The 11480-nt window shown below is 41.4% G+C and overlaps 3 protein-coding genes across 4 annotated transcripts; all 3 read right to left on the reverse strand.

Annotated features, from left to right (window-relative positions):
• Positions 1-245: 245 nt before the first annotated feature.
• On the reverse strand, positions 246-2978 carry ctu1 (cytosolic thiouridylase subunit 1 homolog (S. pombe)). 2 transcript variants are annotated; one of them, XM_034542381.1, is made up of 4 exons: positions 2824-2978; positions 1498-1998; positions 1280-1381; positions 246-1078 (listed from the first exon to the last, which is right to left on the reverse strand). In XM_034542381.1, the coding sequence occupies exons 2-4, from the start codon at positions 1991-1993 to the stop codon at positions 846-848; spliced, it is 831 nt and encodes a 276-aa protein (XP_034398272.1). In that variant the 5' UTR covers positions 1994-1998; positions 2824-2978; the 3' UTR covers positions 246-845. The 2 variants fall into 2 exon arrangements, with proteins under 2 accessions (XP_034398272.1, XP_034398271.1); XM_034542380.1 differs by having other exon boundaries at positions 246-1381.
• A 404-nt stretch (positions 2979-3382) lies between these two features.
• On the reverse strand, positions 3383-4631 carry crybb2 (crystallin, beta B2). Its single transcript, XM_034541929.1, has 5 exons — positions 4569-4631; positions 4249-4367; positions 3914-4046; positions 3685-3827; positions 3383-3551 (listed from the first exon to the last, which is right to left on the reverse strand). The coding sequence occupies exons 1-5, from the start codon at positions 4629-4631 to the stop codon at positions 3383-3385; spliced, it is 627 nt and encodes a 208-aa protein (XP_034397820.1).
• A 3661-nt stretch (positions 4632-8292) lies between these two features.
• LOC117736311 (beta-crystallin B3-like) lies at positions 8293-11445 on the reverse strand. The gene is made up of 5 exons (XM_034541561.1): positions 9721-11445; positions 9376-9494; positions 9130-9262; positions 8814-8956; positions 8293-8684 (listed from the first exon to the last, which is right to left on the reverse strand). The coding sequence occupies exons 1-5, from the start codon at positions 9862-9864 to the stop codon at positions 8450-8452; spliced, it is 774 nt and encodes a 257-aa protein (XP_034397452.1). The 5' UTR covers positions 9865-11445; the 3' UTR covers positions 8293-8449.
• Positions 11446-11480: the final 35 nt, after the last annotated feature.

Here is an 11480-nt window from a genome sequence, read left to right on the forward strand (position 1 = left end):
AGCGAAGCGCGCGCTCTGACTGAGTCTCAGTGGTGAGCGACATCTAGCGTCCAGAAGCTGGAATTACACAAAGGTACACCGATCAGCCAATTGATGAGACTGCTGACATTCTGGGAGGATATTTTCATGCCAATTTGTGTGCGTTCACACACAAAATGTGTTCTATGATTTCTAAGCTAATGTTCATTTATTTTATGAGATTGTTATTTACTCCATCCACCTCAAGAAAAACAGGAGACACAAGATGATATGTGATACTGTATTTATTCAATTGTGGCACTTTGTCACCATATCCTCCATCGAGATTGGTGCATTGGAACATAAAATAAATTACAAAATGAAACGTGCCATCAGTGAAATTCCATTGCTGTGGAAACATTCACACCATCTCACTTTAAATAAATAAAAACTAAAATTGCAAGAGCTCGTTTCTGCACTTCATAGTAAGTGTACACACATTTCTTTTCAGCATGTAAGAATTTGGAAATCGAAGTGATGCCGATAGCTAATGTTTAATAATTCCATGGTAAAAGTAACCTGAAAAGCTAATCATGGAACTCTGTAAAAAATGTAATCTTCTCTGGTCATAATGTGTGTACTACATTAATCTATTATTGAAAATGTTATTATAGAATATTACCTTTCTTAAAACCATTGGAAAGTATGTCTACATAGTGTCTCAGTGGCCTCTGGTTATCAGCTGCAAGACAGCAGTGAATGGACGTTCTATGATGTGAAAAAGCTTCCCTGCTGAGTTTCTCAGTTTTTCTTATTAAAACATTCCATGGCAACTTTTAAAATGTTACACGTCTCGTCTTGTGGTAAATAAAACAGGATTAGAATTCTCAAAAGTGTACTGCTTTCAGCTTTCTCTCCTCCTTCTCAGTCAGGGGCTGCTTGGAGAGGATTTTGTCATGCAGGCGGTGGTGTTTGCCAATGCCCAGCTTCGGCAGACCTCGGTTCAGCCCCTCCAGCAGCACACATGACTTACACAGAGCCTGGCTGGAGATGTAGCCACATTGGTTGCAGGTCCCCTGGACAGGCATCTTCACCCCTTCACGCACGGACAGGTTCTCCCCTGAGTGAACGATATCCATTATGGAGCTCGGCCTTACGCTCTCCAGGTCCTTTAAAAAGGTCCTTGCGTAGCCACGATAAGCATTGGGAGAGTAGATACATTCAGTGGAAAAGTAGTCCAACTTCTTAAAGTATGCATACAGAACAATCTCTTTCTCATACGCATATTTGAGGGGCTTGCAGCGTGGCACAACGCCTTCACCTTCGCTGGCTGTGGAGATGGCAGTGCATCGGCGCAGACGAGCGATGTCCCCTCGCAAGACGTTCATCAAAACGGTCTCTGCCACGTCATCAGCATTGTGACCTGTGAAAGAACACACAGATCCAGACCCTGTAACACATTCTAACAAACATATTTACTCTTTGAAATCCAGGCTTTAAATTCTTGCATTTACACTTTAAAATGCTCTTTGGAATTACCTGTACATATCTTGTCTACTTTCAACATGATTGCCCCTCTGTCTAGCGCCTGTCTTCTGAACACTCCACAGAAGGTGCAGTTATTTTTCAGTCCCACCTGCTTCACAATAGCATCCATAGTCCAGCCATACAGCTCCTCGTATGACACAATCTTCAATGGCAACTCATACTGTTGCTGATTCCTCTTTACGGTCTCCAAGGAGTCATCTCGGTAACCAGATATTCCCTCATCCACTGAGAGAAGCATAAGTTCAAGACCATAGTTATATCGCTCATTTAAGAGCTTCATTAAATGTGCAAGCACTGTGGAGTCCTTTCCACCCGAGGCAGCAATTCCCACTATCTCCCCATGTTTGAACAGCTTTGCTGCCACGATCGTCTGATGCACCTCCTCCTCAAAGGCCCAGAAGAAGCACTCTTTGCACAGTGAGTGGCCTGTTTTTGGACGCTTCAGCACAGCCCGCTTGTCAATACAATTACTGCACAGGATAGGCATCTTAACTGTTGGAGAAAGTTTTTTGGGTAAAAAACGAGATACAACATTAGTTAAACCAATATTTAAGTAAAAGTCTGTCAAATAAACACTAAACTACTTAGCTGACCCAGACATTTGGCTATATCTCTCATTATTATTCCCTTAATTTAACAAAATTGCTCTTTAGTTTTATCAGTTTGTCTGTGCTCATGTATGCATCTGAATGTATATGACAGTAAGTTGTAAGTATAAGTTTAGGTTAATATTGACAACATTCTGTAGACTTAAATATGTCTGTGCATAATTAATTAACTTTAAGTGCTGCTGTGGATACTATTATCCCACAATGCATTACTCAATTGAAATGGTGGCGCGAGTTACACCGTCCTGTAAAAGTCAGTAACTTACACAAGCCACAGTAATAGAGGTGGACTAGTCCATTTTAAAAGGCATTCCGAATGTAAGAGTTGAGCATAAAGACTCATAAAACGCATTTAAACATCGTCCAACAAGAACACACTTTTAACAAGGAGCAACGTTTATATAATTGCCAGCTTTGAGATGAATCTTCGTGAGCTAACGTTACGTCAGACGTGACGTTGTCGCCGTTTAATACTCCAACAACACAAACCTATTCGGATGAAGTTGATACAGATAAACCCTAAAACCTTCAACAATCCGTTAACTGTTTGAAATTACTTATTACTTATACAATTAAAGCACACGTCCGTTAATTTCAAAGAAAAGTCCTATTACCTAATATGTTACCATTAGGCGTTTACTTATCTCGCTGGCCAAGTTAAGCTAACCTAAGTAAGTAGTCACATTTCTATTAATTAACATTTTCATACCAACGTTTCCGATGAACCGAGATCTGAATTGATAATATGTTGACGAAGTATACAAGTAAAATACTTAAAACATGGACACGTTCTCACTCAAACAACATAAGTATTACACGAACAGATAGAGTAGCATGTTGTTTTATCGTGTTCCCTTCACCGGAAAACCGGAAATGACGCCATTTGTTAGCCCCTGCAGCACCACCTACTGGTCGGAGTTGCCAAGTGCACATTAAACTACATAATTAACAACACTGAAATGTGTCTTATTACACCCCCATAGACCATTTAAATTATTTGACATAACTGACATAACTTTATTTCCACCTGTGTTATCCCTTTAGGATGTTGGTGGCAAATAACTTAGGCAGAGGGAGAAACTCAAGTAAATCACAGAATCAAGTCAAATGTAAGCATAGGATTTATTAGTTTGCTTCAAAGAATTTCACTCCTGCAACAGCTGCAATATATATCAAAATGCTGCATTGTGTAAATTAACAACAAAGGGGTTGATGCTGGAAGGGAACAAGGCCAAGGTCAGGGTTCATGACAGGAAAGAGTCACAAGCTCAGTTGACGGGGTTAAAAGCACCCCTCTGATGCCACTGCATGTCTCTGATGCGCCGAACCGACTGGATCTGAGGAATCTGGGCTCCGAACTCAGCACTGTCCTTATACTCTCCCTTTTCAAACAGGTACTGATAGCCTCTGTAGCCTGGATACTGATAGCCCACCCAACTAGTACCAGTACCAGGAGCACAGAGAGGGGAAACAGACAAGAGACAGTTATAGGTGAAGAGATAGTGACAAGACACATGTAGTAAGTTATTTGCAGTATCACACAACATCTGTGTTGGGAGGATGGACTCACGTGCCACTCTGAACCCGAACAGAGGAGACCTTCTCCTGGTAGCCGTGTGCGTGAAAGCTGGGGACATCGTCATCGATGATTTCTATCTTCTTCCCTGCAAAGCTGGGGTTTTCGTAAAGGACAATCTTGTGCTCCTGGCTGTCCTGAAATAGAAGCAAAGCATTAACCCAGTGGATGATTTGCTTAGCAGCTGATGGCACGACCCATGTATGGGTGATATCTTTCTTACCACTTTAATCGGGCGGAATGCAATAAGGGTGTCACTACGCCTGCTGTTGGTCCAGGAATCCCAGCGAGGATACTCCCCCTTCTCAAACACATACTGCTCCCCCTTACAGTTGGCCTGCTCGTATCCCACCCATCTGAGTGGGCAGGGAAGAAAGAGATGGATGGTTGTGAGAGATGTAGCAGGAAAGCAGGAAAGAAAGCTAGTAGCACACATATCATTGTTTTTTCTGGCCATTTTCTTCCCTTCCATTCCGTACTCATACACAGAGTAAGTCCTTTATTCTTGGACTTCATCTCATTTTTTAATGCGCTTGTTTGTCTCTGACCAACACTCACGGTCCACACAGCACCAATATGGAGCCCACTTTCTCCACGCCTGCTTCCTGGAGGTTGTTGCAGGGACCAGTCAGCTCATGGCAGCGTCCCTGGAAGTTTTCCTGCTCATAGATAACCAGCTGTGTGCCAATGGGAGAAAAGGGGACAGTGTAAGTTGTTGAGCTACTGGTCCCAATTTCAAGAGTGCCAATCTCTTTCCAATGTGATGTTTGGTGGATGCAAGCTATCCAAATAGGGCACGCACAAGTGTAACTCCTGCAGGAGGAAGTTGTAAATTGTAATTGAATTGGTCTCTGTATGACTGCTGCATCTCCTCTTACCTTAAATGCACTGGTGCCTGGCTGCTGCTGCTTGGATGCAGGGTTCTGGTGGTCTGTGGCCATAGTGAATGGATTGGAAATGATGAAACTGGAAAGGAAAAATATATATTTCTGTTGTTTCTGATAAATATCCTTGGATGTCTACATGCTTATCAAAATGTAGCTATCTTTATATCTAAAATATGAGCAGGTCAAACTGCCGGTAATCCCACGTTCACATATTTAGTTTTATAATATTTACCCACACACACGTATACAAAAGTGCCCGTCCCCCTCCCTCCAAAATAAGTTTCAGAAGTCCACAGCCTTCTGAACACAGAATTACAGCAATGCAACGTGGGAGACCGTATGTAGAAATTAAACCTAAATTATTCAAACAGCAAAATGAAAACAGAAAACTGATAAAAAATGTAAATGTAAACTTGATCAAAAATAAAGCATGGCGGACATGAACCTCTTACCAGTACCTGTCTGTGCCAGTGTGTTTGTGATGGCACGATGAGCTCAATATATACAGGACGCCCAGGGGTGGAAACTCTGCCAACAGTACTCACAGTGTCCAAGCCGACCTGCAGATCGGCCTGTCATAGGCCCAGCAGACTGAAATGAGGGGTCACCCTGTAGCCTCCCCCCACCCCGGGGAGTCACACTCCCGCAAAGTTATTTCATTAGTTGTCAGTTTTGTCCAGCCAGTCATTGTTCGATATCCTCATGATTCAGCACAAACAGTGCCAAGAGTCCCACACCTACAATGAGTGGGGGAGCGAGAGAGGAGGATAGTAAAAGATGGGTTTTACTGTGCAGGAGAGATTTGCACTGAATTGAATCACAGTCCAAACATTTCCACAAGAGTAGGTTTATTTGCTGTTTTTTTTCTAGAAAACTCTATTCAGGTTTCATGTTAAAAAATGCATTGCCTCTGCTGTTTAGAAGCTCGAAAGTTTCAGTCAAACCTGTTTATCGCAACGCCAAAGAGTTTTGTGAACATACATCTGAACAAAGAAAGCAAACAATATGTCATATTTCAGCATTTATTATAGTTTTATTGACGTTTTATTGAATTATTTTGAGCTAAGTCTACATTTAGATGGTTAATAATAACTTAAATACAACTGGATCAAAGAAAGGAGGACAGATACAAGCTTCCCTAGATATTTTAGACGAGAGGTAATAATGCAGCAGAGTTAGAATGTAATAAAGGGATTTTCTCAAGTTACATATTGAAGTGCCATTTTGCAGAACCAGTACATGTTTGAATATTGTAATACTTCATATGTTTACTCCACTACCTGGAGGTTTTATGCTCTACTTCATTTCAACTTGCAGCATCAGTGACATCTCTCAAAACGTATCTTTAAAATAAAAAAAGCTTTTTTATTAATTCTAGCAAACCATTTTATTTATTATTGGTTCAATTAGTATTATATATATTATTTAGCTAATATTATTGTTGGATATTTTATTTGATTGTATATTTGTACTATTTTAATTGTCTGTTTGTATTTTCCTCATTGCAGTCCTGAAATGCTTTAATCCTGGTTTTACATGTAGAGCACTTTGTAACCTTGTTTTGAAAATTGATAAATAAATATAAATAATGTTTATTATACTCATTATTATTTTTATTTATCTTACAGCCATTGGTTGCTGAGCAGGATGATGTTTTAGATGTTAATCATAGGAGCATGCAATATAATGGAGTAATTACACAAGCTGGTTTAGGCTCACAGCTTTCACCTACTGGTCTTTTCCAAAAAAATATTTTTAACAGAGAAGTAACTTTTAACATGTTCAATGGAATCAATCATCATTATTATCACTATTATTGAATAAAGAGTGACTGGTTAAAGTGTTCAGGCAGAGTCTATAATTACATCCCAGCTGATCACCATCATGAGTGCTGTGCTGCACCCTTCAAAAAGCAAACCTACAGGGGCTCTTTTACTGACGTAGGTGAAACATGGGAATATTCCAGTTCCTATGTTCTTTTAGTTCGAAGTGCCTTTCCAAATCACGTCTGTTTATACCTCATAAGAAATGACTCAAGTATGTATCATGTAAGTGCTTATTGGAGACTGTGTGGATCTTGGGCCTAAAGTTTCCTAAACAACCCATGTTAAGTCTGAAATGCTCCAACTCCTGTAGATATCTGTATCTTATAAAACACATAACAGAAACAGAGTTAGTCAATCATCATTAATTCCCAGCTAGACATGATTCAGTGTTATCGCGACTATGGGTCAGTGGTTAGCATGCCCGTCTTTCAATCAAGAGGTTGGCAGTTCAATCCCCGCCCTAGTCAATGTGTCCTTGAGCAAGACACTTAACCCTGCATTGCTCCCTGTAGGTGTGTCTACGGTGTATAATGTAAAGTGTCTTTGAGTATCTTGAAAAGCACTATATAAATTAAATGGATTATTATTATCGCTGCATTAGAATAGCATTTTGTCATTTAGCCCCAACCCCCCATTTAATGTCATAGGCTACAAGGCACAAGGTGGAATGAGCATTTAGGAGAGGAGTCTGTGAAACCCTTTGGGTCTATGAATCTTTGTTATGGAAACGGTGACTATTCTGTTGGGACATTTGATGTTTTTTTCACATAATTACACTTAATTTCAGTTCAACAGAAACACAGAAAACACTAATTAGTTATTTGAGTTCCCTGAGATTACAGACTAGATGTATCCTTGTTGCAGAAGCGAGAGACTTGAGTGAAACTGAGCTGTTTGTGACTTTGGCATCTGTCAACAAAGGAGGTTGTGTGTGTATTGAGGGTTCATTCAAAGAATTTAAGGGCGACAAAAGTCGGCTCCATATTGTCGTGAAACTTGTTTTGGCATATATCTGAATTATGGATCTTGGCGTTAGATCTCAGGTCAAGAAGGCTTTAAGCGCCGGTGAAAACCACAGATGTAAGTGCAGCATTGTGACACGAAGAATAAATCCTCATAATTTGTTTATGTCATGAATTGACCTCCTAATCGAAAGGTCCCGTATATTCCAGTGTAGTAGACGTTAGTATACTACAGATGTTTTTTGCATGCATTTATTACTGATGTGAGAAAATCTAAAAGGATAGGGGAGCAATGCAGGAGACAGAGGGGGCGTATAAATACACATCTACAAGTTAATAGCAAGGTCTGTGTCACTCTATTCTTTATATTTTTCTAATTTGGAATATTTCATCAATATCTTCTAAATAATATCCTGCATGAGCAATTTAATGTCATAAAAATCTGTCTGCAGATGGAATCTTTTTGGATTGAGCAACATAGAGCTCGACTCCAAAGACTAATATTTCCATGAGTTTAATATAGTGACGATGCCTCATTAGGATCATTAACCATCAAATGTACAATGATGATTATGGAAGGGAATGCAGTGCCTGCTGTTTTTATAGCAAGCATACATAAAGTATGACATCACTTCCACTGCTGTTAAGCAGATGCGTATCCACACAATCCTTGAATAAGTCATGTCCTCCCAATGCTGCTGGATGAAGCTTTGAGGCAGTAAAAGTGGCTCACACAACTTCATTTCAGTTCAAAACACATCTGCAGTTTATCTCAAGGAAAAATATCTGCCAAATGTAGACTTCATTATTTCCTCAGATGTTAGTTCCACATCCCTGATGGTGTTTTTACTAAATCTTTATTATCTAATTCAAAGCTATTTCCATTGTGACTTACAAGTGTAACTTCAACCAAAAATAAGGCCAACTCCAGGTCAAACAACTTTATTCGCCACTGAAACATACATGGCACTCCTCAATGGGCACAAGCATCGTTCGCCATGGTTAGGTTAAGGTTGAGGGCAGGCACTGTCGGCAGTGTGGGGGGAGGCTGTGGGAAGGGGTGGTAGGCGTGTGAGGATCATGCTCAGCTGGCTCCAGCTGTGGCAGGAGGTGCTGGGGCGGGGTCAGGGTCGGGGCCAGGAGCCGGAGCCGGGTCAGGGACAGTGAAACAACCCCTTTTGTGCCACTGCATGTCTCGCACACGTCGGACAGACTGGATCTGAGGTGCAGGGGCCTCCCAGTCGTTCCAGTGCTTGAAATCTCCTCTCTCAAAGATAAACTGGCGCCCCCTGTAGCCTGGGTACATGTAGCCGACCCATCTGGAGGAAAGGAAAACAGGCAAATGGTGACACATGTCTCACAATAGGCTTTGAGTTGTACATTAAACAAAATGAACACCAAAAAGAAATGGACACATGGATGAAAGGGGGATGTAGGGAGGGTCTTACGTTCCGTTGAGAGACTTGACACTGGCCACACGATCCTGAAAACCGTGGCCCCACAAACTGGGCACATCATCATCGACAATCTCCATCTTTCTACCAGTAAATCCAGGGTTCTCATAGAGGTGTAACTTGTGTTCAGCACTGTCCTAGAGAAGGGAAACCAGACACATGGACAAGTCTTTTAACTGTCTCTCGTAGATGCTGACTACAATGATCTACATGTGTAGAGAAGTAACGCGGGGGCAGCTCGTAATTGAAACCCTGCACACGGTTAGAGCGTTATGGCTGCAGTGTCAGTTTTGTGTGACAAGTCACCCACCACTTTGAGTGGCCTTAGAGACAAGAGGGTGTAGCTGTTCTGACTGTTGGTCCAGGTGTCCCAGCGTGGATACTCGCCCTTCTCCAGAATAAACTGCTCCCCTGTGAAGCCATGCCGATCATAACCCGCCCAGCTGAGAGGAAAAATAATTCAGTTTACCCGATGCATGATCGAGTTATCAAGGAAACAATGTTCTTACTACTTGTATTTTCTCGAGACATGAATTACACATCCAGCATTACTTACGGTCCTGACTCAACGATCAGGGATCCAACCTTCTCCAGCTTCTTCTCGGTCACATCTTTACACTCTGCTGAAAACTCTGCCTTGCAGCCCTGGAAGTTCTCGAACTCAAACAGCAACACCTGAATTTTGAAAAGATACAGCGATGAGTCAGGATCACCGCAGTCCACATTAAAAGTGGTTTGGAGAAAGGCATTCATAAAGTGGCTCATGTTGGTTATACACAATGTTTTTTTAATTAGATGTATGAACAATAGTAGGACTCTCTGGATGTATTGGAACACTCCATGTTTAAAATCCCTTACTGCTCAAACCAGGTTTCCATCTCTCACATGATCGTTCCAGTACCTTGTATGTGGCTCCAGCTCCTCCCTGGCTCTTTCCAGCAGCCAGCTGTTCCGGGGCACTCTGCTGCTCCGACATCCTCCTGATACACTGGTCCTCCACTTTGTGGCAGCAGCACATACAGACAAAGCACCATCCATCATGCATGCATGTCCAAGCACACACACACAGTCACAGAAATGCACAACAGGAGGAAAGCGCAATGTCACTTTTAAATTTAAACTTTTGAATAGGAGGATTGTATACATTTTGTCCAGATATAATGTAATATTTTGCCTCAAACTATGTTATCATTGAATTGACTGAATGATAGAAACAATTTTATCATTATCCACTAAAAGTATACTCATTAGTCCTTCAAGGCAAGTTCCATTACAATCCAATGATACCAAAATCATCCAAACCTGGGTCTCCACTTGATGCAGCACCGTCTAACTCAATTGCATTGAAATTATCAGTCAGTGTCCAGAGTGAGATTTTTACCTGTGTATGTATGCCTGCTAGGAAGTGGTAGTGTCCCTCGTTTTTCGGTGTCACTTGGTGCTTGGTGGGGTTGAGCCATTAGAGGGTAGGGACAGGGAGGTATTTATGGTTTATTTCTGGCCACAACAGCAGAAAAGGGCGAGCTGTTGATACAGCAAGTCTGTCGCTCACATTGTGTCCGTAACGCTGCCTCTCAATAGGCAGCTGTGTTGGCAAACGCTGCCCTGCCTGTCCGCCTGGCTGCCAGTGAGCACTGTGTGCGGGCACCGGGAGCGAGAGCCAAGAGGATTCAGCAAACAGCTCCGCTCAGCACAAACACACACACACAAACGTACACACACTCTGGGACTACACTCGGTCTCAACCACACCAGACCTCATAACACTTTTGTGATTCACAGACGTTTCTTGAATAAATATGAATTTAAGAGATTTAAGTTCCATTGACACAAAGCTAGATTAATGAGTGCACACAACACTCACTGGTCACAAAAAAAAATAGAACAATTTATTAAAATTAGTTGTTTTTTTTAAACGTCCACAGAGTTAAATTTAGCCAGGGAAACACTAGACAGAGTCAAGTCAAGTACATTTTATTAAGAATGTATTCACTTTAGGACACTGGCCAGTACAACACAGTGCAATATACATCTGGGACAAACGAGGACATGAAAAAAATAAACCCTCAGAATTCATGACGAAGTAAGATGTCATGTACATAGAAACCAGGGACAATCACTTCGAAGACTTGATTACCACATTAACTTGCATTGCGAGAGCACTCCGACAATACAGGACACAAGACATGGCCAAAAAGAGGTCAGTGCTGTAGTGCATCAAGTGACAAAGTGCTTTATAGAAGCGCATCGAGTGGGTGGATGGACAAACATGAGGAGAAAGATTATAGTGAAGATGAAAAGCAGGTGCAAATGTTCATTTATTTGAGAGTATCACAGAAGGTAGTCTTTTAAACGCTGTAGTGAACAAACCACCCCGCCAGTGGAGTAGTGTCAGTCAACACCCCGACACTCTGAGTCAGTTTGAGCAATGTCTGGCTTGACAGCAAAGATTGTGCATGCACATTATTGGGGACAAAATCATGGAAAATTGCACATTTGTTGGAAAAGAATTTCAAAAACATGATTGAGGAGTGTGTGAGGGCCACAAGTTGAAAGTATGGCGTATGATGAATGCTTACAACTACAATCATTTCAGCTGTTAAAGGAGGGATCACAGGCTGATTAGTGTTGTGTGTATATATATATATATATATATATATAT

The sequence above is a fragment of the Cyclopterus lumpus genome, chromosome 9 (assembly GCF_009769545.1).
Source record: "Cyclopterus lumpus isolate fCycLum1 chromosome 9, fCycLum1.pri, whole genome shotgun sequence".
Lineage (NCBI taxonomy): Eukaryota > Metazoa > Chordata > Actinopteri > Perciformes > Cyclopteridae > Cyclopterus > Cyclopterus lumpus.